Raw genomic sequence first — 27,238 nt, 5'->3', positions numbered from 1 at the left:
TTTTAAAATATCATACTTTAAAATATAATTTTAAAATATCATAACTTCTGGAAAACAGAAGAGAGAGGAGCTGGTCAATCGATGATCCTCATATTCATGTCTTGATAAGAATGATGATAATTCTGCAAGTAAGCAGCAGACATAAATATAGGACTACTCTGTACTAAGTAAAATGTGCTCATTCTGGCTGTAAAAATGAGCCCCAGAATTTTTATTCTGCCAAAACAAACAGACCAAAACAAAACAAAAAGCCTGTATAAAATAGAAATGTTAGCTCTAAACTGGATAGAAAAAAAGGAAATCTAGGAAAATCTCCACTATATTTTATAATGATTTCACTGAACATTAGAATCATCTTAGACCTTAGCTTATGTATCAAATGATGATTTACCAGCTCCAAGAAAGGGCAGTTTTGCATGTATGAGATGCTTTTCTAGCTTAAGTCATGTTGGGATATAATAATCCAGTCACTGGGTTTGTGGTTTAGTAACAGCCACTTGGCACAGTGCAGTTCATGTACTAGTCACAACTACTTTGACATTTGTCATAGCCTCAACTCTTGACTTGAATTCTCATTCTATTCATTTTAGGAAACAGACCCAGACTTTGATCATTGTGCTGTCTGCATTGAGAGTTACAAGCAGAATGATGTTGTTCGCATTTTGCCATGCAAGTAAGATAATAAAGTTGCTTTCTTTGGAAACTGTTCTCTTTTGCTTCATTTCATGTAATAGGTGCATTGTAATTCACAAATGCATTTGTTGGATGTTTCCAGTCCTAATTACAGACACTTTATTTTAGACTAAGGTGCCAGAAGGTGTGAAGGTGGATGCTGTCACTTAGGACAATGGAGATTAAACAGAATTATATTAAAGATATTGGCAATGGAGCTATGGAGATTGCAGTGAGGTGCAGGGGTGAGGTTTAAGGACCAAGTGATGGGCACACTCAAAAAACTTCAGTCTAATGAGCCAGGTACAGCTGCAGCATTCTGCATGATAGATGTGCAGCAACTGGCTGCTGGATTTTGAAACTGTAGGGAATGGGAATGCAGTCTTTGCAAACTTCATACCTCCTGACATTAGTCAGCCACTGTGCTGTCATCTGTCTTTGGTCCCTTCAATGCAGTGTGATCTTGGCTTGTGTCTGAAGATTTGTACTTGCTGGTGATTCTGCATTACTGCTTAAAATGTAACAACTTCCTCCCCTTTATAGCATTGTGTTGACATTTACAGGTTTTTAGTTTGCTTCCATTCCAATTCCATTCTTGAGTTGTTTTGGGACATTTTATCTTTGAGAGAGGCTTTTAAATACGTTTCCACCTGGTGGTTGATTTTGATGAATCATACATTTTGGTAGCATTAAGCATTACCAAGGACATCTTTCTCTTGTGTTCTGAAATGCAAAGCTTTCTCCTCATCTCCAGGCACAAACCCCACGTGTAAATTAGGTTGTATATATGCAGCAAGATCCAATAACTTGGCTTGTGCTTGGTACATAAATGGTTCTGCATGATACTCTAGAAGCAGCACAGTCATGTATTGGAGTCAATCTCCAGTCAGGCAGCAGCAGCAAATAAGAGCTCATTATTGGTCTTCTAAATCCTCCTGCAGGCTGTTCTGAATAGCTTGAATATCTTCTAATGTGCAGGGTATTTCCATAATCATGAAAGGAAAACAGTATTATTTTCTGTCTTACTGATGAAAATACGTGTGCATTATACTTCTGTAGCCAAAAATCTAATTCAGTTTACTGTTCACTGTGTTCCTTACCTCTTGGACAGCAGGAAACAATGACCTGTTTTAGATTCTCAGAGTTGTTTAGCTAAAATGCCCTTCAGCTGATTATTTAGAAACTCTCATTAAAATATTCAGGAATAGAAGAGCTTAGATCATAAAGATTTGGGAGCTTTTGGTTATGTGGATGTGTGTGCATTTCTTTTTTACAATTCAGTCTCTTTTACTCCAAGTTGATTCCTCTTGCCCTGAAAAATGTACTCCCAAGTATAAAGTAAATATTTCAGAGTTACATCATTTATTGCAATATCAAGTGAAGCTTGTATAGGTGAATTAAGCCCTGCTCTTTTGATATGTTATGCAGAAGGTTATTCAGAAATTAGAGGAGGAACTTCTGGAAACTGCCCACCAGTTTTGGACTACTGAGATAATTGTTTTGTAAACTGCCTCTTAAGAAAGCTTCTCTTGTGTAGTTCTACTGTGAGGCTCAAGGACATGGAATGAAAGGTCACAAGTCCCACTCTTCGTGCCTTTTTCTTGGTACTGAACAAAGGGCAGGAGAAGGTCCTTGCCAGTGAAGAGAGAAAGACTCTTCCCTGATAGGAAAACAGCTGTTCCCACGGAGCACAAGACAGAGTTGGGACTAAAAGCCAACTTCCTTAGTTAAACAACTGCCCCTCTGCAAGACTGGATATGTTGCTGGTATCCACAGATACAATACAGACCGTTTGAACAAGGTGATCATTGCTTTATTTTTTTAATTAAAAAAAAAAGAAAGAAAGAAAAGTCCTTTTTCTTCAGACACCTTTGTTGAGCTGCAGTCCTGCAGGCAGGAAGCTCTGGGCTCTCAGGGGTACTCACAGCTGTTCAGGGAGCTGCATGCAGGTGCACCTGGCTGCCACCTCAGCACAACCTGCCCCAGTGCAGTTTCCCATGTAAAGGAGAGATCAAGGCTCTTGTGCAGACCATTTTCTGTTCTGTTTTTCACAAGAATGTAAGGTCAGCAAAAGCTCAGATTACATTGCTGCCAAAGGCTGTATGACAACTTTTATGTTCGCTTTCTACTTCTTTTTTACATCTCACTTTTCATTTGCTGCAGCCCAGCTTTTAAGTTAAGTGCAAAACCATCTAGGCTAGACTCAGTGAGATGGATGCTTTCCACAAGACATTTTTATATTTGTAGATGAAAAGCCAACTAGTACCTTCAGAGATGGGCCCAATAAATTTCAGATTCCATGTGAGATTTTTCAGTCTTCAGTACCTGAGATGCTTCTCCTCAAATCTTGTTATGGAGGTTTAATTCCTTTCTGCTTCCTCATATTTCAACCTTCCATTTTAGTGCAGTATGCAATGTTAGTTAAAAAAAAAAAAGAGAAAAAAGAAAAAACAGCACATAGACAATAAAACAAAGCCTACAAGAGAGTTTCTAAGCCAGATGATAAAATAAATTGCAAGGAAACCATGGAGAAAATTACTTGACCAAGAGGAAGCAAATAAAAGGCTAGAAGTTCTCACTGTTCCTGTTGTAATCATTAGACAGTAGGAATCACTGACATGTGACATCTTTGCTGCTTTCATCAATTTAAAAGTAGCCTTTCCCTTTAGTAGCACAGTTGTTCTCTGCAGTTAAGTATGGTCTGTCACACTGTGCTTCAGCAGAGGAATCTGGTCTGGGCAGACACACAGCAGGAAAATCTACCAGCAGCTGAGCGAGTTGCACCTAAAGTTCTGTAGTGAAACACCACATTTGTGATGTAAAGGTTTGTGGCATGCGAGAAATTGTGGCCAATTTAAAAATAAACTAAAGTGAAATGGTAGAAATTCACCTGCATTGTTTGCAGTAGTTCATTTTTGCTTCAGGGAGAGATGTTCAGTACCAGCAGCCTGTGGTCATACCTATAGCTTTAGTGCACAGAGGGTCAAGCAGCCATCTGTTTTAGGCTTCCAAGCTTGAGGAATGTGTCTTTTGTGAAAGTCATTATGTCAGTGAAAAGTGAGTAGAGGAAGCAAATGTCAGAGGGATCCTAGCAAAAGACAAACCTCATGGACAATTTTCCTTATTCAGATAACTTTATTTTACCATCACACTGTTGCACCTAGGGGCTGAACAGGCACTAGGTGAAAAGTGATCAGGAGTGGGTAGTGTGAAGGATTAGTGAGAGATAAGGGAAGGGGAGAACAAAGTGACAGGATAAAGAAGAACAGAAGATGACATTGGAAAGGACAGAAAGATGGCCAAGGAAGGAAGGAATTAATTAACAACATAGGAAAATAATAAAAGAGTAGCAAATACTGTAAAATAAATGGCTTTTGAGCCAAAGTTTTAATTCCTGTCCTGGGCAAGAAGGAGGAAAGTGACAAAAGTGACTGAACTGGATTCTCAGATTTTCATGTTTGATTCTGTGCTGCTGCAAAGAGCTGCCTTTTTAAGACCCCAAATTAACATAGAGTATTGATGGCATCCTTTCTGCTTCTGCAGTGCCTTGGACCCCAGGGCCAGGAGAGCAGCTCCTCCAGCAGTAGCCAGAGAACCTGCTTTGCAGCAGCCAAGATCCCTTTGGTGGGATGCTGCACCGAGAGCAGGGAAGGGTAGTGAGCTCTAGGGAAACAGCACTTGTAAATCATTCAACCCTTCTCCTTTTGTGATGTGTGGATTTGGAGGCCTTACACCACCAAAAGAGATTCCTAAGTCACTTGCTCCCCTGTGAAATGCTGCAAAGAAGCTGAATTGTACATGAGTCAGTGTTATGGTGTTTGTTACCAGCTGGAGGGCACTGGTTTGGGTGTGCTGACAGAGTGGAAAAATACCTGCAGGTCACCTGCCTGAAGCTGTGCCCGCATGGGAGACTCCGTCAGTGCTGCCAGCCTGGCTGCTGGCCCTGCTTCCCCCAGCCCCAGGCTGTGTCACACCTGACACCCAGCCTGTGGCTCCTGGGGAACGTCAGCAGCGTCGTGACCAAGAGCAGCTGGCTGGGAACTCGTCACGTTTATGATCCTGGAATACCAATTACAGAAGTAGGAAGATGGAGGAGGTTTATGAGAGCAGAAATTGCAAGGGCTTACTTTGTCAGAGTGAGGTTTTGAAATAATTCTTGTTTGCTGTCGTCATTGCTGTATAACTGCTTTTTAACTCTTGCAAACAGAGAAATCCAGACAGAGCCTAAGCCACAATGATGTTATCAGCAAACTTTTAAGAGGTAGAGAAACTGTGTGAGTTGTAGGCAGAGCCATGCTTTCAAAATCAATAACCTTTAGAGAACTGCACTTCTTTGAAACACATTAATAAACATCCTTGAAGATTTAGGAACTAAAAGCAAAGAATTAGGAGGTCATAAAAACAATTGTTCTGTGTATATAAATATATCAAAGTGCTAATGACTTTTTAAAATAACTCATAATATTTCGTGAATACATGTTGGCATCTGTATCAGTCGCCTGCTTCACTTGATCTGAGTGCTTCTGCAGCACTGATTTGCCAATAATGATGTAATAAAGCTGTTTTCATACTTCTGTGGAGTCTTGATGTCTGCTCTTGCTCAAAATACTAGATTTTCAGGTTTGTTCTACTTTAAAAAACAGACTCCAGAGACTTCAAACATAAGCAAATAAAAGTAATAATTTACCTAACTTAGAAAAATAGTATCTCTCTGTGTTTCAGAATATTTCAAACCATAATGTATCACCCAGAGTTTCTAAACATTGTTTCCTGTAGTTTTGTGAGTAATAAAGGGTATCCATAGGACTTAATAATAATAGAAGTGAGTCTATTTGAGTCTGTGATTTAAACAGAAGGTACTGCACATACCCTGTTTTTTCTGATTGCCAGCTTCCTGGAGGACACAGGCCAGCCAAGTGGCTAACTGAAGTCCTTTAAGTTTCTATTCCTGTATTATCTGAGATAGAGACAAGCAAAATTATTTTGCTGCCTGTCCATCTTCTGTCAAGTATTTCACACCCTAATTCTGCATCTTTAGTTAGTACAGGTAGGACATACAGCTGTAGCTGCTTAGAACTTCATTATGTTGATATTCTTTAGTCCCTCCATCAGCCTGAGTAGACATAGACTGTTATATAATTATATACTGTCTTTTGCCATGTTTAACAGTTTCAGAAGGCCTTTCAGGTTGCTTTTCAGAGATTTAAGAGAGAATTATCTGGTAACATGCCTTATTTGATCTCTGGTTTTAAAATCCCATGGGATAGGGAGCAAAGAACTCCCAGATTCCATGATGAGCTTTCTTGGCACAGAACGCAAGTGTAACCCAAGCAAGAAGGGGACAGAGAAAGTATCTCTGCTTTGTGTTGCCTTGGGGCACGCATGGCCACCTCTTCCAGATCCTGCTGCTGCCTCTAATAGATGCCAAGACCTGCTTGTTCTGCCCCTGCCCCTTTCCCTGCTGGCTCCAGAGCTCAGCTCCTTGCTGACTAAGCAGCCCTTGTAATTGCTGATCTTTGTCGTGATCACCAGTCTGTCGTGTTTGGGTGTGCCTGCTCTTACTGGCTTCTTGCTCTGCAGTCAGCACCACTGGAAATTAAGGATCAAGGCTCTTATCATAGGAATTAACATAGGCAGTTACTCAGACTGGGTTATTATGAGCATTTGCTAAAGCCATATTGGACAGACAGTCTTGTGATACCCATTCCTCCCATGAATATGCTCTGAAAAGTTCTTTGCCTTTTGAAAAGCTAAGAGGGCATCTCCTTTACTTCCTTTAATTTATATATCTTGTTTTGGTCTCTTCATAGTCCTTCCTTGTTATACTGGTTTATATCAATCCCAGCGTTTACATTTATATCCATGTATGTGACTAAGATTTTGAATGCAGTGTAGGAGGCAATTCAGACTGTTTCCTATTGCAGAGTTCCCTGCTTTGCAAGTAGGAGCCCAATTTGCCTTTCCATCTCTGAAAGCCCAGTTTGCCTTTCCTTTTATTTTTATGACAACCGTATGGTGATGGACATGTTTTCCTTCTTGATATCAAGAAATGTGGATGGCAGGGAAAGCCTTCTTTCTGCTTCAATGTGATAATTATAAAAGCCTTTTCAAAGTCAAACAGGAGTGTGTTTGGGTTGGTTCCACTGACTTGTGGACAAAATTGACAGCTGATGGGTCTGTGCTCTTTCTACCAGGTTTATGCTCAAGATTCTGCATCAAAACTGAGACAGGACTGTAGACAAGGTTATGGTGGAAAGGGCATTACCTTGGTTCTTCTACCTTACATCCACTACTCATATCCACAATAAAAGGGGGAGAGGGGTGAAGGGGGAACGAAAATCAAGTGTTTCCTCCTAATCAAACTATTAGTAAAGAGAGACAACAACAAGCAATATTTTAATTTATTTTTTAATTACTGCAATTAGCACAGAATACTGGCAATTCTAAGAATTGCATGTATTTTAAAATAAGAAGAAAAAAAACAACAACTATGCAACAGTTTGAGTAGTTTGTATTAAATAGAATTGTTTGCAAATTATGTATGTGCCTTCTTTGTTCTTCTAGGCACGTGTTCCACAAAGTCTGTGTGGATCCATGGCTCAGTGAGCACTGTACATGTCCAATGTGTAAATTGAACATTCTGAAGGCACTGGGAATTGTGGTAAGTTGCTTGGTTGTGACCTCCTCCTCCCATGTCTGAGACCCAAAATAGAAAGAATAATTGCAGGGGAGAGAGGGGGAAGGGTGTTCCAGTACCCTTACTCAGAAAATATTTGGGGATTTTTACCAATTTCTTTGGTGTCAATTTGTTGTTTTCCTGCCTTTCCCTGGTTGGTAATCGAGAATATATAGTGTTTATTTGCATTTATGACAAGTATCTACTGGAAGTATGTTAGATTCTCTGTAATCTTCCTTTTTCTCAAGTCCTTTCAACTCTTCTTGTTAAATTTACTCACTGAGTCTCTTGTTCTTGTGGTTTTCTGTAGGCAGTCTTAAATTTGCACATTTAAAGCCCCGCCCTAGCCAAGGCCAGTGAGTTTTCCTCAAGCAGCTCATGTCTTACGGGATCCCCAAGGATTTCTTTCATTGACCAGTTCACAAAGGGATAGCAGTGAAACCTCAAAGCAGATTTTTTTAATCTTTCCTGTATGAGGAAAAAAATTACAAAGTGGAAGTGATGCTCTTTTCAAAGTAAGAGAAGAACATATAGAGAGACTGTCTAAAGTGGCTTTTGATTCAAGACAGTGAGAATAATCAGGCCTCCATTTTTAACTGTCAGTCGCAAATTTGCACATTTCCTAAGAAATAGTAGCAGATATTTTGTGGATGACCTGTTTTTGCAGTTAATAACATCCCTGAGTTTTTAGAAAAGGATACAGAATTCAGAGTTTGTCATGATTGTGGTAAACCATACAGGCATAGGCTATGATAGAGGTGTGTTTGAGTCCCTTCCTTGTATCTCAGTCCTTTTTTCTGCTTCTTCCTTCTCCTCTTTAAGAGGTAGTATTGTATTTGCTGGGAATGCCCTGATGAAGGCAGGAATGATGAATCTGACTCCATGTTCTCAGAAAGCTAATTTATTACTTTATAATACGATATTATGTTGAAGAATACTATACTTAACTATACTAAAGAATACAGAAAAGAGACTTACTAAATACTAAAAAGATAATAATGAAAACTCGTGACTCTTTCCAGAGTCTTGACACAGCTTGGCCCTGATGGGCCAACAAGTCAAAACAACTCACAGCAGAATGCAATGAAACTATCACCTGTGGGTGAGCAATCTCTAAACACATTCCACATGAGCAAAACAGAGGAGAAGCAAATGAGATAAGAATTGTTTCCCTTTTCTCTGAGGCTTCTCAGCTTCCCAGGAGAAAAATCCTGAGTGAAGGAATTATTTCAGGGAATGTGAATGCCACAAGGTAGAAGTTGTTCATTCGTGTGTTTCTCGCCTGTGTGACCTCAGGACAGCCCCAGCAGCTGAGCAAAGCGTGTGTGTGTGGTTCCATTCAGCGGGTGGGAGTGCTGCAGGCAGAGCACTGCCCACTGTAACGTGGAGCTGTGTTTCCACAGCCCAACGTGCCGTGCACGGATAACGTCGCCTTTGACATGGAGAGGCTGACGCGGGGGCAGCCGGCCAGCCGGCGCTCGGCCCTCGGCGACTTCGGCACCGACAGCTCCCTCAGCCTGGAGCCCCTGCGCACCTCGGGCATGTCACAGCTGCCACAGGACGGGGAGCTGACACCAAGGTCAGGAGAGATCAACATTGCAGTGACAAGTAAGTGTCCCTCGGCTCCCGGTACTGTCTACAGCTCCTGTGGGGGGGGTGTGTGTGTGTGTGTCCCTCTGCTGCAGGGCCCTGGTGATGGATGTCCCTGCAGGGACAAAGGTGACCTCAGTGTCTCTGCAAGAGGCATATGCTCCTTATTGGAACCAATAATTCTAGGTATGACAGTGCCAACACTTCCATTATTAATGGTATATCCATTTAGATCCGCATACAAAGAACCCTGGATGAACTGAAATGGCACCAAAATAACCTTCCTGAATTTGGTAACCAGCACAAGAAGCTGGATTGCCAAAACTGTTATTTATCCCTTTAGAATACTTTACATGCAATAATTTATACAAATATAAATATTTTAGCTGATAGCTATTTCTGCAGACATTTTTTCCCCTGAGAACATTGCTACTGTAATTCTGACGTCACTTAGCAGGTGTTTTTTCTTACAAAATTTGTGACTTAAAGAAGCATTTGATGTGCCAACATTTGAGTATTGTCCAAGTGTTTTATAACATCAGAAAACTGTTCCTGCTCTGCTTGAAAGCTCTTAACCATAAGAGTAGCATGGAAAATTTCCACTTACTGGAATTTACCAAGACTTTTTAATGTACAATAGCACTAAAATAAATTCTACACAGGTGGAATTGCATCAGTTTTCCATATGCTGTACAGTCTCAACTTGATGCATGAATGGTTGTTTTTCTGGCTGAATTGAACAATAGAATCTGTGCAGTACAATAGTCTAATTTTCTGCTTGTATTTTGTTTATGTGCATCTGTGATCTAGATTTTGAACTTAGTGACACTGGTTGCCTCTGATACATGTATACAAGGCAGTGAAACCAATGCAGTTCATAGGAGTGTTTCTTTAGATGCTGTCGCACAGTAAATGTCTCATTAAAAAAAAAAACAAAAAAACCCTCATGTCATAACAAACATAGTCTATATCTAGAAATGTCTTGATCTGAAATGGGAAAATCCACATACAAAATCTGGATTCTCCACAAAGCCAGTAAGTCACTTTGCCATCCAGTGTTCACCTTGCACTCAGTTGTGTTGAAGAAGAACAGATCCATTGCTGTGCTGCTTGTTTTTCATGGGTGGGAAAACTGTAGTTTTCACTTTTTACTAATTGCCTTTTCAGAAGGTGTTCTTTACTGTCTGTTCCCAGCTGTTGTGCTGCTTGTGCACAGATGGGATGCCAGGGTGAAACAGGAAATAACCACCAACAGTTCATTCTAACAATGTTTATAAAGTAAAGCTTTATAAGGGCTCTTGAAATGTTTGTATTTATGGATGACACATGCATTCTTTGATGCATCAGAGTTAAACCAAAAGCTGTTCAACAACAGTGTTTGTGTTCTGAACTGTTACTGTATGCCAGCTTGATCCTGGGGAGAATTTTGAATAGTGAACATTCTTTTATAGGCTTCTTTGTATTACTTTTTATTTAATACGTGTATGTGTCTACCCTAGTATTGAAATTATTTTTGTGTGGGTATATCTGTCTATTAAGTAGAAAACTGTAGTTATGTTTACTGTTGAGCAATCTGTCCTGATTTTTGTTGGGTTTTAAATAACACTACAACATAAATTCAGGAGGGAGGAGGCAAAGACACAGTTCAAGTGTGACAGTACTTTGGGTGTGTGAAAGAGCTGCATCTCACCAAACCTAACCCAACCTGACAGTTGTCTTTCTGACTTGGGGGTGGACAGAGTTTTCATTACATTTTCCCTTGATGCTGCATTTCACTTTACATTGTTAAGTAACTTCTTTATCACTAACCCTTGGGCTCAGCCAGGAAATACTGTTTGTGCCATGCTTTTTTTCTGCACCTCTCTCCACTTCTTCTTTGCTAGCCTTCTCCCGTCAGTAACTCTGTGGCTTAACCTCCTTCTGCTTCACCTCCTGGGGCCAGTCATGGCTTAGAAGCCTCTTGCCTTCCGCCAGTGGTGTTTGAGGGAAATATTGGCATCGCTTTCTCCCACGAGTGATTTCCTCCCTTTCCTTTGTCAACAGAAGAATGGTTTATTATTGCCAGTTTTGGCCTCCTCAGTGCCCTTACACTCTGCTACATGATCATCAAAGCCACAGCTAGCTTGAATGCTAATGAGTAAGTAAATACTCAGATGTTTCTGTGCGTTTCTGGTGGGTGTGTGTCATGGACAACATTGGGAATAAATACCAGCAGAAGGGGGAATGTGTAGTTTTCAAGGAATCAAATTCATTTCCTGCTTTTCTCAAACACAAGTGTCTCTGTTAACAGCAGGTTTCAGGGCAACATGTAAAGTCCCTCTTAATTTATATTTAGCTGGGTTGTCTGAGGAAATCTCTTTGCGAAGTGGAAACATGAAAAGGGGAAAACAGAGAATATTTATGGTCAGTTTTTGATCAATGTTCTAGGTAAACATTGGATTTCTACCATTAAATTCCTACATTCAAAATTCACCTGCCAGAGCCAAAACTTACTACCAGCAGTTACCTTTTACAGTTTCCACCTCAATTTTATAGTCAAATTTAATATTAAAAAAAATAATCCTGTATTCCTAGTTTGCACACTTTCAGCTAAGGGGGAAAAAAAGGTGTTTAAATGGAAAACTACCTTTTTCCTCTTAGGTGAGGGAGAGATGAAAGCAATGAATGCAATACTGTTTCTTCTCTCTTAAATGAAGGGATGCTTCCTTCCATGCTTTCTTTACCTATGTAGAAACCCCTAGCCTTCCTTCAGGCAGGCTGGACTAGAAATTACCCTAGCAGATGACTTTCAGTATTTTTTTTTAATTCAGTGTGTGGCCAAGTATAAATCTGTTTTGCAAATCTATTAACTAGGTTCATCTAGTTATTTTCATGTAGGTGTACAGAATATCTGGGCTCAGGATATATGTTTAATCTTAATTTAATTTTTTATTTGGGAAGGCAAAGTGTCAACATCTTTCTTTGTATCTGAACATCTTGACACAGCTGAGTTTCCATTAAAGTGCTGATCTCTCTACAGAAGTGGGGTGAGATCCAAGGAAATGCAGCTGGGAAATGCAGCTTTATAAACATTTTCTTTGGATTTTTTTTTCTTTTTCTATTTGGAAAATATAAGGTGTCCTCAATAAGATGGAAATATGTCCAATAGTCTCCAGTGTAAAATTTTAGGCATCAAAGAGTCCCCAGAGTAAAATTTTAGGCAATCTCAAGCTAATGATCTTCAGGAGGGTCCATAATATTGGTCATCAGGGATTTTTGATTACCACTCATTTGATTACCTCCTCTTTTCATATGCTGATTCCAAAAGGGCTTCATGAAGAAAACTTCAGAACTTCAAAAAGCCCTATCAAGTCTACTGATTTTTTTTTTCCATTTGTCAAAATCTTGAAGTTGCAGCCATCAGTCAGCAACTTGGGGACAGAGCTGCAGCTGAACATAGTTAATCTTTAATCTGCCTGGAAAAGTAGCTTGGGAAAGCATGGGGCAAGATGAGCTGCAGAACAGGAATGCCTGCATTGCTGGGCACTTGCACATCCCTGGGAAGGAGGAGCAGCTGGAGCCCATGAAGTCTCATCCAGATGTGGGCACTGATAGCAGCTGCATTTCTGCCTTTCCTTGCAACTCTTCTTTTTGTTGCTCAGTGGGATCTGGGACTGTTGTTACTGCAAGGACAAGCTGCTGCACATTGGCAGGGACTTTGGGCCTCCAGCAAAGTGTTTTCACAGGGATGTTCCCTCAGTACAAACAAAGGGTGTGCTCATACAAGGAGAGCTCCTGTTCTCGGTGATAGGAATTGAAATGCAAGCACATCAAGTGTGTGCTTGAGACAGACTTGAGAAAACTCACAACCCAGCAACCAGAGCTTCAAAAATCACTTTTTGTGTAACTGAGGTTCTTGGCTGTGGCCTTTAACCTCAGCAGCTCTTCATCTGAATCCTTTGGGATCTGATCAGCCTCCACAAGTGCTGCTGGGTTCGATTACTCATTTTAGACTCTTTAAAATGACACTAATGCTAAGATTTATTGTTTCACTGACACCTTCCCAGTGCCAGACAAAGAATTTCCCGTGCTGAATATCATGCCAAATATATGGCAGCTCCTCCTCATTGCTTTTTCTATTAAACAGCATACCTGCTTTTTATGCTGCTCTCCATGTAAAAAGCAATGCTGGCACATCCTGCCTTTCTTATGGTAGTGTTTCAAGAGGAATCTGAGGTGGTTTTCTTATTGAAAAACAACAGTAGCAAGAATGAGGCCATGTAATATGCTGATGCGAGTAAAAGACTGGAAATTCTGCTTTAAAACTCACCTAAAAACATATCCTGTACCTTTTCTTTACTGTGTCCTTCCCACAGCTTAAACATATTTAGAGCATTAGTTCTGGAGCTGTGAGTACATGCTTATTTAGCTGTGTATATGTATGTTTGTGTGTGTGTATAAATATACACACATGCATTTTTAAATAGTTGTGATTAAAGTAAACATTGTCTAAGTGATTAAATAAGGAACCAGCTGCTTTCTCTTGGTCTCAAAATACCCTTACAGCACCAGTATAAAAAGTTTTAGGCAGTGTTTGAAAGAACAGAAGCAGCACAATTTGCCTTGCTTCCTAGGGAAGAGTCAGAAATTACTGTGTAAGTGTGGGTTTAAGCCCAAAAAGCCCAAATGTTGGATAGCACCACTTAGAGAAAGTTTGCAGTAGCAGATGGAGTGTCCTCAAAAGCTTAGAAGTGCTCAGACCTCTGGCTGTCCTGTAGGAATGATGTGACAAATACAGACATCTCTTAATGCTCTGGCTTTGTATAATTAATCATTTTTCACTAACTTACTTTCATACAGGATTTTCATTTATTTTTTTTTTTTTAGTATTGGCAGTATTAACTTTAACATAAATATTTTGTTCCTTTTTTTTCTGCCCTGCAGAGCAGAATGCTATTGAAGAAACGCTTTCCGGCCGATTGCCTTGGAGAGAGACACCTATTTTTATGCATCATTTATCGATCATGCAGCACAAGCAATTATTTAGTACATTCTATTTTTTCATAAAATTTGCTGATGCCAAAGCTTTGTATTAAAGAAAAAGTGAAGAAATAAAAAAAACCTTTAATTATGAAATCTTACTCTGTGAGAATTTCATTTTTCTTGGGCTTTCTGTGTTAGTACTCCAATCTGAGAGCATTTTGTAAATTTTACAAGGTGCTTTATTTCCTCTGAATGATTTCGTCTTTGCAGATCTCTTATTCTCCATTCATTTGGGACACAAGCTAAGTAGTGGAAATCTCATGCAGTGCCCTTGTTATGATGCCAGTCAAGTGACTTGACTGCCACTGAAGTGACTAAAAAGTGTTGTTAGCAATCATTTGACATCAGTTTGTTAGGGAAAAAGCTGGGTCAAGCTGTCAATTCTCCAATAATGGACTTACCTCGACTCCAGCTGAGAATTAATTTGAAATAAGAACATTTTCTCAGTGTGTCCTCCTGTAACACTCCTGGTCGCCCTAAGGAGCACTGCAGTATGGTTTTTGCCTTGAGGCCAGGCATTGCTGGAGATTTGCAATGCTGTGGTCTCAAAACACAAATGATAAACCTTTTCTGTCTTTTACTTTCACCCTGCCCTCCTTTTGATAAAAGTGAAGCTGCTCTAAACCGCTTCTTCCTTCCAAATAACAAGTGAAAATGCAGCATTTCCCCGCTGCCATGTGTGAAGCCTCCTTTCATATCAGTGGCAGGGGTTTGTTTTGGTTCAAATTCAGATCATGGAAGATTGATAACGCTCTTTAATGTAGAAGCTCTGTGCAAGCATGTCCTTTCTTGCCACAGCTTCTGTACTGATGAGGAGACAGAGGGAAAACATCTCCCCTCGCTGTCCTCACTCTGGCTGTTTCATGCAAGTTATGCAAGCCCTGTGTGAGTAATTTCACAACAGTCAGTTAAAACACACAGGCCTGAGTCGCAGCCAAATGCTAATGCTTGACTTAACGAGATGGGTAAATGAGGGTAACAAGTAGGGAAGGAAAAAGTAATTGACAGAAGTTAAAAACTATTCTGCGTTCAGTTGTTTTTGTTGTTCTCAGATCAAGATGTAGAAAGTGAATGCCTTCTAATTTAATTAAATGAACAGAGAGAAGCAATTTTGCTGTGAGATTTAATTTTTTTATGTACTGGGAACTAGAGGATTTAATTTAATTTTATTTTTATGTATAGGCACTTTTAGAATTTAGGAACACAGCCAGATGCTACATTAAAATAGTTTCTTAATTCTTATTTGTCCATCAGGCTTCAGCTGAGAAGGCAGCTTTTATAATAAGCAGTGAAGAATGTGATAGCTTCAGTGCATTTAATAGAATTCTTCTTCAGTGTGTCCTTGTGAAATTCTGAAAGAAATATGGAAACAAATCAATAGAGCAGTAAGTGCATTTTGAAAGACTGGAAAACCCCATCGGACTTACTCATGAGAAGAAAAAAAACCTTAAACATTCTGTGTTTGAGGGCTGTGTGCTTGTAACGTACAGCATGTGTCAACTGAGTGTTGTTGCCAAAAGTGGAGGAATGTGGTTAGAGCATGATTTAGGGAACAAGCTATGGTACATGTTTTCTTCACTCGTCTCTCAACAGCAGTAGTAAAACTGATAAGTTTGTGCTTGTCTCCTGAAGCAAAATTCCATAAGTGCTGTTTAATTCTGTTGGGCAGGGACCGCGTGAGCAGTGCAGTGACCCAGATGCAAAAGGCACCATAATAGTTCCAGTTCATGTTTCTTCTTCAGAACAGCAGCAGAAGGAGAAGTTGAGTGATATTTGGAACAAAAGGGTTGACGGGACTTTTTAGTGCATTTCCCTCCATGGAAGATTGAAATAACTCAGCATCATCTTTTCCAGTTTTTCTTTTGAGCCTCTAACAATTGTCTCAACACAGTGTTAATAATGATACAACTTTAGATAGGTTACTTAGAGGTCAGGCAATCAGTGCATATTTATCTGTTAATGAAATAAATATGTTAAAAGATGGACTCTACCTCATCCCAGAAACTCTTTTTTTTTTTAATTTTTTTTAACTCTGGATGGACAGAAGGAAATCCCCAAAGTTTTTCATAGAATCATAGAACCTCTTAGGTTGGAGAAGCCCTCTAAGATCATCAAGTCCAGTCATTAACCCAGCACTGCCAAGCCCACCACTAAACCATGTCCCCAAGTGCCACATCTGTATCTTTTAAATACCTTGATCCAGCATATCCAGATCCATCTGTGGAGCCTTCCTGCCCTCCAGAAGATCAACCCAACTTGGTGTCAGTTGCAAGCTGACTGAGGATGCTCTCAATCTCCTCATGCAGCTCATTGATAAAGACATCAAACAGAGCTGGCCCCCGTTCTGAGCCCTGTGGATGTAACTCCATTCCCCACTGCTCTCTGGGCTGAGCCATCCAGCCTGTTCTTAACCCGTGTATTGTGCACCTCTCCAAGCCATGGCAGCCAGTCTCCAAGAGTGTGCTGTGGGACACGGTGTCAAACTCTGCCAAAGTACAGGTTAGACACATCCACAGCCTTTCCTTCATCCACTGAGTGGGTCACCTTGCCACAGAAGACCAGGTTGGTCAAGAGGACCTGTTTTTCCTAAACCCACACTGGCTGGGTCTGACCCCCTGCTTGTCCTGGATGTGCCATGTGATGGCACTAAAATGATCTGTTCCATGGCCTTCCCTGGCACCAAGGTCAGGCTGACAGGCCTGCAGTTTCCCAGACCCCCCTCCCAGCCCTTCTTGTAGCTGGGTATCACATCTGCTGACCTCTGCTGGGACCGCCCCAGGTAGCTGGGACTGCTGGTAAATCCTGGGAAGTGGCTCTATGAGCACCACAGGCTACCCCAAGAAGTCTCCTTCCTTTTTTGTCCCTTCTGAAGAGTTTTTAGACATCTGTTGCAGCACTCCAGTTGTGCCAGTCATCCCACCATGTCTTTCAGGGTCTTCTGAGGAAGCACATCCCTGCTTTACAAGGCTGTAAATCAACAGCCAGCACCAAGTGCAAAACTCCGGCCTGCCCCAGCCTTGCTCAGACTTGACCTCTTATCTGAAAGAGCCATTGGAGTGAGGTGTGACTGTTGCATATGGAAAGCAGTTGCTTTAAAGTCTTCCTGCTAAGCTGGCTTTGAGGAAAGGGTGCTTTATGAAATAGTTCCACTCTGTTCCTTAACTGAAAGGGTGTCTAAAACAGGTTAAGGTAGGGAGTGCTCTGATCAGATTTCCACAGTAAGGAGTCTTTGCTGGAGGAGCTGTGGAAGGGACTGCAGCTTGTGGCAGAAGATGGCCCTGATTAATGACTATGGGCATTAACATTCTTCCAGATGGAAAGGGAACACCAGGTGATACTTAATCCTGGTGCACCTGAGCTGCTGTGTCTCTGAGTTTTTGGCCTTAGTCTTGTCCTCACTTTGGTGGCATTCTATGGTAGGTATAAAGATCAATTCCAGGGTAATATGTTTATTTTCACACTCAATGCAAGTTATCTGAAAAGTTCTTTTAAAGCATATAATGAAGAATAGTGGCAGAGAGCACTGAAGGATTCATCTTTATGTATTAAAACTGCATGCAGCCTTCCCATTCGTTTTCTGTACCCAAGGGATAAATCTTGATCTTTCTTAGTAAGTGCAAAATAGGAAAAACAGATTCATAAGCTGAATTTGGAACTGCGGATGTTTTTACTTGTCCTTAAAATACATTTATTCAGTAAATTTATCAGCTGGACCATTGCCACATTTTTAAACAAACAGCAGTTTTCTGCATTAAGAGGAGCATGGCTGGGTCACTGTGCCCTGCTGCTCCAGCCATAAGCTGTGGGCAATGCTCCTGACCTGGTTAATGGAGCACCTGAAGATTGAGTGGTGGAAAACACTGAGGAGCAGCTGGAGTCTCAGCTCTGGGCTGGCTGTGCTGGATGGGAGAGGAGACAATTAGGAAAAGAATGAACGATGTGTCTCAAAAATGGTATGGAAGCCAAGAGATGTTTATCTGTATGGAAACAGTCAGCCTTCCTGGAAGTGAGTGGTTTAAATTTCCTTTGCCAAGAAGGACAAAAACATCACAGTAAAGAATTTTAGAGGTGTTTGATATACACTGTCTTATTTCCAGATTAATATAAAATATTTGTTGTCAGATGACCTGCTCTGCTTGTTGATTAAATCTCTCCCTCAAGCCTGCTAGAGTGGAAGTCTGGGTGCACACAGAGGAAATGACAGCCTGGGCTGTCTGCTTTCTAATCCCCCATTTGATTTCTGTGTAATAAAAACAAAAGCAGCACCAAGCTTTCAGAATCCCTTTGGTTTGTTTGAGCATTGGTTGTGTGTAACATTGCAGCAGGTGGAGGAAGAGAGGATGAAATATCCAATATTCACAGCTTATTTCAACTGCAAAATGAGACTCATCAAAAAGTAAATGATCCTGACCCATACATAACACAGTCTTGAAATCAGTTTTATCCGGTATCATTTCATTGCAGGTTCAGGGTTTGGGGTTTTTTTTCTTGAATCACAGAATCATTAAGGTTGGAAAAGATCTCTAAGGTCGGAAAAGATCTCTAAGGTCATCAAATCCAGCCTTTGGAGACAGACCATGATAATCTGGAAGTCACACTTCCAGCTTTATGTTTCCTTAAACACTCAACCTTTATTTATTTATTTATTTATTTATTTATTTGCTTTTATTTTAAACATTGCCCAGTTTTAGAAACCTGTAAATCTGGGGGACAGTTCAGATCCAGATTTATCATTCCCCACCAACTGGTTCTGGAGATATATTCCGAGACAGCCCACTTGTTCCAAGTACCTGGATACAAGCTCCTGGCAGAGTCAACAATCCACTGCAATGTAACCACTAATTTCACTCTTGTTTCAGTTAACTACAAGATTAAAAATTAATTTGCTTATGACAACTTCCCATTCTCACTGCAAATGGTGTGATGAGTGTGTGCACTGACTTTTGCTTGTGAAAGAGCAGCAGATCCATTGCCCAACTCCATTTTCCTGCTGGTCACTTGTTAACAAAGGGCACACAAAGTCAGTATCTCTTGGGTGGGTGGGAAAGGAGAAAAGGCGTTTTGGACAGTAGCAGCTGAATTCTTATTTTCTTATGTCTTCTGTAAGATCTTTATTTCAGAATGGGATAGGCTGGGCTCAAAATTTGGCAAAGAAAGGGGGATTTAAGCAGCTAAAATCTGGCTAAAACTACAATTCCCTAAGCATCTTGCTTCACTGATGCCTGAAACTGGAGGCACCTTAGTTTGTTGAATGCCTTTTTGATGTACTTGGAAGCTTTTCAGTTGCCTCCAGTTTGGCTCATGTAGCTGTTGTAATCTAAGCAGCCTTGCTCCCAGCTAATCCCCCCTGGGATCGAGAAACCAGGTAATGAAGCGTTTTGGCCAAGGGCCTGATCTGATGATAGATGCTTTCAGAGAGAATCATTTGTGCAGCAGGAGGGCTGGGCTCCTTGCAAAAACACATCTGTGGATTCAGAGAGCCACAGGAATGCCAGGCCACCAAGGAAAAAAAAATGGACTTCCACTCCTCAGTTCATCAACAGCCGCTTGTTTCGGTCATTGCCGGTGAAAAGAGGGTTGGGTCTCCTTGGTTATGTGCAAGGAAATCCATAGGTGGCTGTTTCTAGAAGGTGACTCGTGCATGGAGTTTGCTGAGCTCTGGAGGAGGTCAGGCTTCCAGCAGATCGATGGGATGGTCCCTGGGGAGCCCCTCCCTCTGCCGGCTCCTTCCTTTTGACCCCAAGCTGAAGCACTTTGTGCTGGTGCAGGGCACAGTGTGTTGGTGCTGACCAGAGATTTCAGGCTCTTCTGAGGAAGCACATCCCTGCTTTACAAGGCTGCAGATCAACAGTCAGCACCAAGTGCAAAACTCCGGCCTGCCCCAGCCTTGCTCAGACTTGACCTCTTATCTGAAAGAGCCATTGGAGTGAGGTGTGACTGTTCATGCATATGGAAAGCAGTTGCTTTAAATTGGCTGCGAAGCAGAGGAACAGAGGTGAAATGTTTCATATGATTGTTACTGCTGTGTCTTGAAGGGTGGCTGGTTTTTTCCATGTGTACTGTGTTTGCATCCATCCCACAGGTATGAGGATGCTTTACTCAGTGCTTCCATTGTTCACGTGTGTTGCTAATGTGGTTTTGTTCTACCTCTTGCAGGCAGTCACTTCTTCCATCGTAACTCTCTGTCCCCTCGAAGCCTGGTCTACGAGAGCGAGTTCTCAACCATCGAGCCTGCCTTGGACATGTACGACGAGAACAAAACCTGAAAGGAATCCATGCTTCTTCCTGGCCCTTTTTCCGTTTTTTTCATTTCTCATTCCTATTGTTGTGTACTCTTTCCATGGATCTCCTTTGTCTGAAGAAGAGCTGCTTTTTCCAGAACACGAACCCGCCTTCTCGTTTGCACAGACGAAGACCAGCTGTGGTGGATTCTGAGGGTGGCATCTTTGAGGTGACAAAGAGCTGTGACAAGCAAGGTTGTCTGATGGAAATTGCTGAGTAACAGCATGGGGAGCTGTGTCGGCCCAGCCACGGCGATGCAGGAGAGGTTTTACGGTGGCCCTGAGAGTTTGTGCTGAACTGCAAATGCGTCTCTTACACAGGCGTCTGCTGTTTCCAATTTTTTCGTTGTCCAGATGGTTGGGCAATGTCAGAAAGGGAACTGGTTGTAGAGGAGATGGCCAGTGACTGGTAAAAGCACTCGTATATCTCGGTCAATCCATAACCTTACTGTGAAATAGCCCCTTCTGGGAGGGACCTTTATAAGTGCATTGAGTTTCCTACAACCCACTTAACCCTGGACAGTGGCGAGCCAGTCTGATGTTCAAGCTGCAGAGAGGACCTGCATTTGCAGAAAGATTTCAAGGAACTTGATGCTTGGATTTTTTTCTCCAATTTGATTGAAGCAGGAGAAAAATGGTATACACAGAATATACTTCTGGTCCTTCTGTGTGCTGAAGTGAGTCTCTTTCTGTAGAGAGGACATTCACAGAACCAGCACTTGATCTACCTAAAAACCATTAGACTTTTTGAAATATGCAGGAATCAAATTAGCTTTCTTTCTCACGTAACTTTTTTTTGGGGGGTGGGGGGTAAAAAAATCCACCAAATTTTTCACTGAGGTTTTTTAATAGCCAGCATGTTGGCATTACACAGAGAAGAAAAGAGGTAAGCTTCTTATCCCACTCTCCTGTTGAGATCTGCAACAGTTATTTAACAAATACGTTCTCTGAGCTGTGCCCTTTCCCACTGACATCAATAATGGGAATGCAGAAAGGAGGAGAAGAAAGGAAAGCAGCTACTGCTTTGACACGCTGCAGGAAAAATCAATTTTTACCAGCATGTGACAAAAGCGGTGGTGAAATGGATATTGTTCGCAAGCTTCTGAAAGAACAATGCAGAAATGGAGAGCGAGAGAGGAACCTCTGGAGCTAAGTCATCCACAGCGTTCGTCAAATGAGCCAACATGGAGGAGCGAGCGCTTCTGCTCCACCGTTTCCTACCAGACAATGCATAGCTGTTAATGAATGTTTGGATTTTTCTCCATTGCAGTCTGAGTTACTGTAGGTGTAGAAACTCATTTGTGTCCTTGTAATGTGAAACACAGTTTCACCCTCTGTATAGGAATCTTGAGAAATCAGTTAAGCCAAAAAGAAAGGTAAGACTTATCCTGCCATGCTTTAATTTCACCTGCTTTTGCAAGCAGGGGAATTTCCCCTCCTTTATAATGTTTTTAATTGTATAGCAGTCTGCTTAACATATATCCTTTTCTGAAGTGTGGTTCAGCTGTGTATTTAACATGGATGTTCAAGAGAAAAAGAAAAATCCAGCTCTGTAAAATGAGGAAATGAGCCTCTTTGCCGAGCATGCTTTGACTTTTGTTGCTGTGCGTCAGCTTTATTTAATCTGATAATTCAAGAGTGGGTGGCGTGAAGTGTAGGGAGGTTTTTCTCATAATACCCACATTGATATTTACCAAATGCACTTTTATTGCCATTCAGCTCGCTCTGGAAATGCGCTGAAGCCCCAAACTTTTTTAAGAGCACAATTTTGACACCCACTTTCTCCTACAAAGCAGAAGTGAAGGTCGCAGGAAGTGCCGCAGGGGCTGGGGCAGTAGCAGTCGTGGTCAGCATCCCTCCTGTGGTGTGGGGCACAGCTCCCCATCCCGGCCTAGCTGAGCTGCACCCGGGCCCAGGCACTGCTCCCCAGCCCAGCCTGGCTGAGCTGAACCTGTATGGGGCTCGGGAGTGTCAGAAGGGCTGGTTGAGCAGCCCCTGTTTTCGTAATTACATCTGTGAGAGCAGCAGGGACACGTGGGAGCGGCGCCTTGGGAACGCAAACGCTTGAGAGGAAAATCACCATCTCTCAAGGATGTTATGGGTTTGTTTTTATCCATGAGGGCAGTCAGGTTATGGTAAACCCAGATACCTGGATTACCTGGTTCAATGCCAACATGTCTTAGTGTCTTCCAGCCAGCACAGAGCTGCTCTGGTGGGATTTTGGGTAGGACAGGCTCTTGTACCACTGAGTGGGGTGCTGATGCCCCAGGCAAATCCTTCTCATAGGGGCTGCCCCATCCCAACACAGGGATTTCCCCTAAGGCCACTGTGAATGTCACTGGGGCACAGTTTCAGCACAAAACCAAACCCAATGATTTCTCAGCTCCAACTGAGCCCAGTTGCACGAGCTGTGTGCCAGAATATACAGAAAAGCTAGAAGAGGCATGGAAATTAAAAATTAGAAAGCACAAATCCCCCAAAGGCAAAATAATAACTAATGTAATTTGTATTTTGCTAAATCTGATTTCTAACTGAACCTCTTGGCTTTAAGCAGGGGGAGGGCAGGTTTGCCTCAGTGGAGATCAGGGTCTGGCACAGCGATGTAAAAATGGATTTGTTCTGTAGCATCTTGGATAGGGGAGCTGGTATTTGTAATTGACATCCTGGATTTGGGACATCTTGCAACACTGGAAAAATTAAAAGCTTGTTCAAGCAATCAGTCCCTACGTGCATGCCAGGACGTGCTGGAGCAGGCCTTCCCCAGTTAGTCATATTTAGGATGGGGAAGAGGCACCACAGCAACATGGGTGATTTTTTTCTGGGCTGTGCTGGTAAGTTTGAGGTTTTCCTTTTAATATTAATCAGTATATAAAAAAAGCTTGATGAGCATTGTTGTTCTTGTTCTGCTGCAGTGGTGCTGTGTGTGGTTGAGTCATTTCACAGAAGTAAAATATACGGCAACCAACCAAGCACTGTAAGTGCCAGTAACTTGGAAAATCATTTTCAAGGTTAAAAAAAAGTGCTTTTTTTAACAGGAAAACATCCAGTTTATGACTTCTTCATATTAAAAAAAAAGCTTTTTTATCTCCAAGTGTTTTCCTAAAGTATTTAAAGCCCAACACTCCACCTTCTCTTTCTCAGCTTCCTCTTCTATGAAAGTTTTGCATGTTCCCATAAGACATTTATAAAATCAAGGTTTGCTTGTGTTCTTAGAGGATAATTGCCAGTAGGAAACCAGACTGTAAGTGTGCTTTTTACCTATAATACACAACATTAATTATTAAATTTGAAGCATGTTAAAATTTTCCTAATGACCCTCACAATTGCTCCCTCCAGTGAGCTGATGTGTTGGAATCTGCATTGTCCCTTTGCTCTCGGATGCTTGCCCTGGCACCTGAGGATGCTATAGGAATAGCCAGGTATCCTGCATTAGCCAAAGAAAAACCAAAACCAGTTTAATAAACATGTCTAGGACAATGTTATGAGACTTTCACACATCTGTTTTCTTTAACCACATTCATGTAAAATAGTGCAAAGGCTTGGGAGAGCCCAGAGCTTTTTACCAGCTCCTGGAAAGCAGAAGGAATTCTGCAGGAAACATGGGTCACGCTGAGGCTCCAGGACTTGTTCAGTCCAGTTTAGTTTGAGGTAGTGCCACAGTCAGTTCATGAGCTGAAGGATGAAGGCATCAGGGTTGAGCTGAAGTTCAGGCAGCTCTGCAGTCGGATAACTGGCGAGTGAGTTGACTCAATTATTAAAAATATTTGTTACTTTGCTTAGCTAATAGTCCTTTGTTTTTTACAGCACAGGAAATAGCAGAGCAGCTCAGAAGCCGAGGCACAGTGGGGCAAAGGCAAGGGCCACGGGGCTGCTGCCAGCCCTGCAGGGTGTGGAGAGAAGGACAGGAGAGCTCAGGGCAGGGACCTCAGGAAACACCTTCAAATTCCCAAGTAAAGCTTTTGCTCCTTTTTCACCCTGTGTTACCCAGCCATGCTTGACCTAATTTTCCAGCCTGAGCGGTGCAGAAGAGTGTGTGATGTGCCATGACAGCTTGCATATGTGTTGTTATATTTAAAGATATCTTCACTTTTTCCTTTCCCTGCTAGACTTGCTGCACCGCAGGGCAGCCTCAGCTCTGGCACACTCACTGGAAAATGGGGAGCAGGGGAGGGAGTGAAAGAGGGAAAGATGTTCCAGCTAAACAGACTGGGGGGAAATCAGGGGAGAGGTAGACAGCACTTCAGTATGCTGGTGCTCATATCTGCTTTTTTTTCCCTTGTCTTTGAAATAATTAAGAGAAAAAGCTGTGCTCCCTACCCCTTCCTTGTGGGATGCAGTGATAAGAGCAGAACTCCAGGTGGGCTTTTGCTCCTGATGCAGAACCATGAAGCTCTGTAACCCCCAGCCAGTGATGTCCTGAGATGTTGACCAAAAACCCCAAATTCACAAGGGCGTGTCAGGTTTACCTGGTGCTTGCAAAGTGCTTTTGGGGGGTATGAAATCTGCTCACAGAGCCTTTGCAAAGCACCACTTATTGACACCTTGCTATCTGCCTTTCATTAACCTAGTATTTTTAAAAGCCTGCAACATTCCCAGACACTCTTGATTCTAATCCCTACCTTTCCACTCCATCAGTTACTACTGGCTTCCTCCTCCTTTGGAGAGCTGGGTGAAGGTCCCCGTTGTGCAGGCACTGCTGTCCACCTGTTCTCCAGCATCTTCTTCATCACTGTGCCATCACCTCACTGTGCCATCACCATGCCAGCCAGCCCCTCCAAGGGGATGCATCGCTCCAAACCAGTCACAGTCTGTGGGAGCACAGAGGTTCCTGGAGGGCTGTGCTCAGCCAAAGCAGGGTGTGTGGGATCTGGGCTGTTGTTGTGGGATGCTCATTCTCTGGATCACTGAATGGAGCATCCTTTTTCTCTTCTGCCCTTCTGCCTCATGAAGATGCTCAGAAATTGATGTGTAGGTTGTGCAATAACATCTGAATATTTTTTTCTTTTTTACCACAATAATGTTCAGGGTCTGGGCTTCGGGGCCCTGTGGTATAAATTGTTGCCCAAAAAATAGTCCCTTTCCTAAGGAGTTGATAATTAAGTATTAATATTCCTACAAAGTAAGAACTGCATAGTGTTTTATTGAAAGTTGAAGCTGCTTAGAGTGATTTCAATGCAAGGCTGAGGTGTAACATTAGCTAGTGTCATACAGCTGGGACTGGGGGTTCACAGCCCAGAAGTCAGATGGTCATGTATGTGAAGGCTCCCTCACTCCTGCTGGGCTATTCCTTTCTCCACTTGTATCCAGAAGCCCCTCAGGAGCCAGGAGCTTTTATTCTTTTCCCTGAGCTCAGCTGTGTGCATTTATGTGCCATTTGCCTTTTTTTATTGTTTTGCTGCTTCTCACATACTCTGGGGCTCGCCTTTGCTTGGCTCTGACTTGATCTTCAACTGCCCAAACCCCTCGGGGAGGACGAGAGCCATTAATTCCCAGCAGAGCAGCTCTGCTGGGCTATGTTAAGGCATAGATCATCAGATTTGCTGTGGATCCCCTGTGCCTGTGTCTGTAACACCCTCACTGGTTCAGGCAGTAGGAGCTGTAGCTGCCTGCAGCCTCCCCACAGACCAGGCTGTGCTGGGAGGGAGAATCATACAGAAAACAGCTCAGCAACCCTCCCATGCTCCAGCACAGGAAAGTCTGAGCATGAAAGTAAATTTGTTCTTTGCTGCTGTTAAGCCAGGAATGTTTAATAGAGTGTTTGGGGCTCTCTAAGCAAAGCTCCTGGTGCAGGTTGGTGAGGTCCCAGCAAGGCAGCGCCCCAGCCTGTCGCTTTCTGCTTGTGCTGGAAGGTGCTGCATGAACGGGAGACTTTCCCCATGCCACCACATCAGCAGGCAGACTTTCCCCACCCCGTATGTGTAGGCTTAGCTCCCAGCACTGGTAAGGTCTGTTGCACTGCTCCTGTGAAGGGGAATAACCTTTTGAAGCAAAAGGAGTGGTAGCATCGTTCTTCTGCTTGTCCCAGTGGCCCTGCTGCAGTTTGCAAGTAAATGTTAAATCCTAAAAGCTTCTCTGGATGACTTTGCCAGTCCAGGATCACCTGCTCAAGGCCATGGCTAACTATGCACTGACTCCACCAAAACAGGATCATTTTATCTCAGCAGAGAGGGGACCCCCCCGGCCTTTGGGCATAGGAGACTGCAGCGAACAACAACAAAAACCCCAGTTTGTGTGTAAAATGAAGAGTCTGTTTGAACTGGCTTGCTGCCAGGTGGGTCACACCGGTGTGACCAGGTAACCTGAACATGCCAGCAGCTGCCAGGGGTCAGGGGACACTGCAGGGACAGAGGGACACAGTGCCCTCCCGGCAGCCAGAGCTCTCCAGCCCCTGTGGAAGTGTAGCTTGCCAGCAGCAGCACTTGTTGACATGTTTTGATGTAAGTATAACACTGTATTGTAGTTACGTGGTATATGCCAGTATGTTCATAGTGTATACCGACTAGTTAGGGTTTGCTAATGTACTACATTTCAATAAAAAGCAGTTTAAAAATATGGACTTTGTGAGTTTGGTGTCTGAAAATATGGGAGAATGAAAGCACCACCCGGTGACTCCAGTCCCTCCTATAGATCTGCCTTAGAGGGTAGTGTGGAACAACATTGTCAATAGATCCATTTTCAGAGAGGATTTTTCCCACGCTGAGGTAAATTTTGTTTTTTATTTTGGTGTACTAGAGCCTAGAAATCCAAGGCCATTGAGGGCCACATGGTTCAGAGTCGCTTATGAGTATGCTGGAGACACAAATCCACCTTCTCACAGTTTTTGCGACCTTTAAGAAGGCACAGAGTGAGCAAGAACAGCAATAGTTAAACAGGGAAGGATCCTTCAGCATCTTCTCCCAGTGCTCAAACCCTTCCCACAGGACACTCAGCCTTCAGAAACCACCCTGCTGCTCCCCAGAAACAGCCATGCCACTGAGGTGAAGGCACGGCCCTGCAG

General features: G+C 42.4%; 1 protein-coding gene across 4 annotated transcripts in view; it reads left to right on the top strand.

The window, feature by feature from the left end:
- RNF130 (ring finger protein 130) overlaps positions 1-26,793 on the top strand; it is a 55,742-nt gene extending 28,949 nt beyond the window's left edge. For 2 of the 4 annotated variants that reach the window (XM_038149929.1, XM_038149930.1), the window contains 4 exons: positions 591-673; positions 7,237-7,333; positions 8,752-8,956; positions 20,117-26,793. In XM_038149929.1, the coding sequence (XP_038005857.1) occupies positions 591-673; positions 7,237-7,333; positions 8,752-8,956; positions 20,117-20,226 (495 nt within the window). In that variant the 3' untranslated portion in view covers positions 20,227-26,793. Of the gene's footprint in view, positions 1-590; positions 674-7,236; positions 7,334-8,751; positions 8,957-10,981; positions 11,076-13,861; positions 14,059-20,116 lie in introns of those variants that run through there. The other 2 variants (XM_038149928.1, XM_038149931.1) reach the window with 2 other exon arrangements.
- The last annotated feature ends 445 nt before the right edge of the window (positions 26,794-27,238 follow it).

The sequence above is a fragment of the Motacilla alba genome, chromosome 13 (genome assembly GCF_015832195.1).
Source record: "Motacilla alba alba isolate MOTALB_02 chromosome 13, Motacilla_alba_V1.0_pri, whole genome shotgun sequence".
In the NCBI taxonomy this organism is placed as follows: domain Eukaryota; kingdom Metazoa; phylum Chordata; class Aves; order Passeriformes; family Motacillidae; genus Motacilla; species Motacilla alba.
Note: the sequence above shows the minus strand (reverse complement) of the source record. Positions and strands in the feature narration are given on the sequence as shown.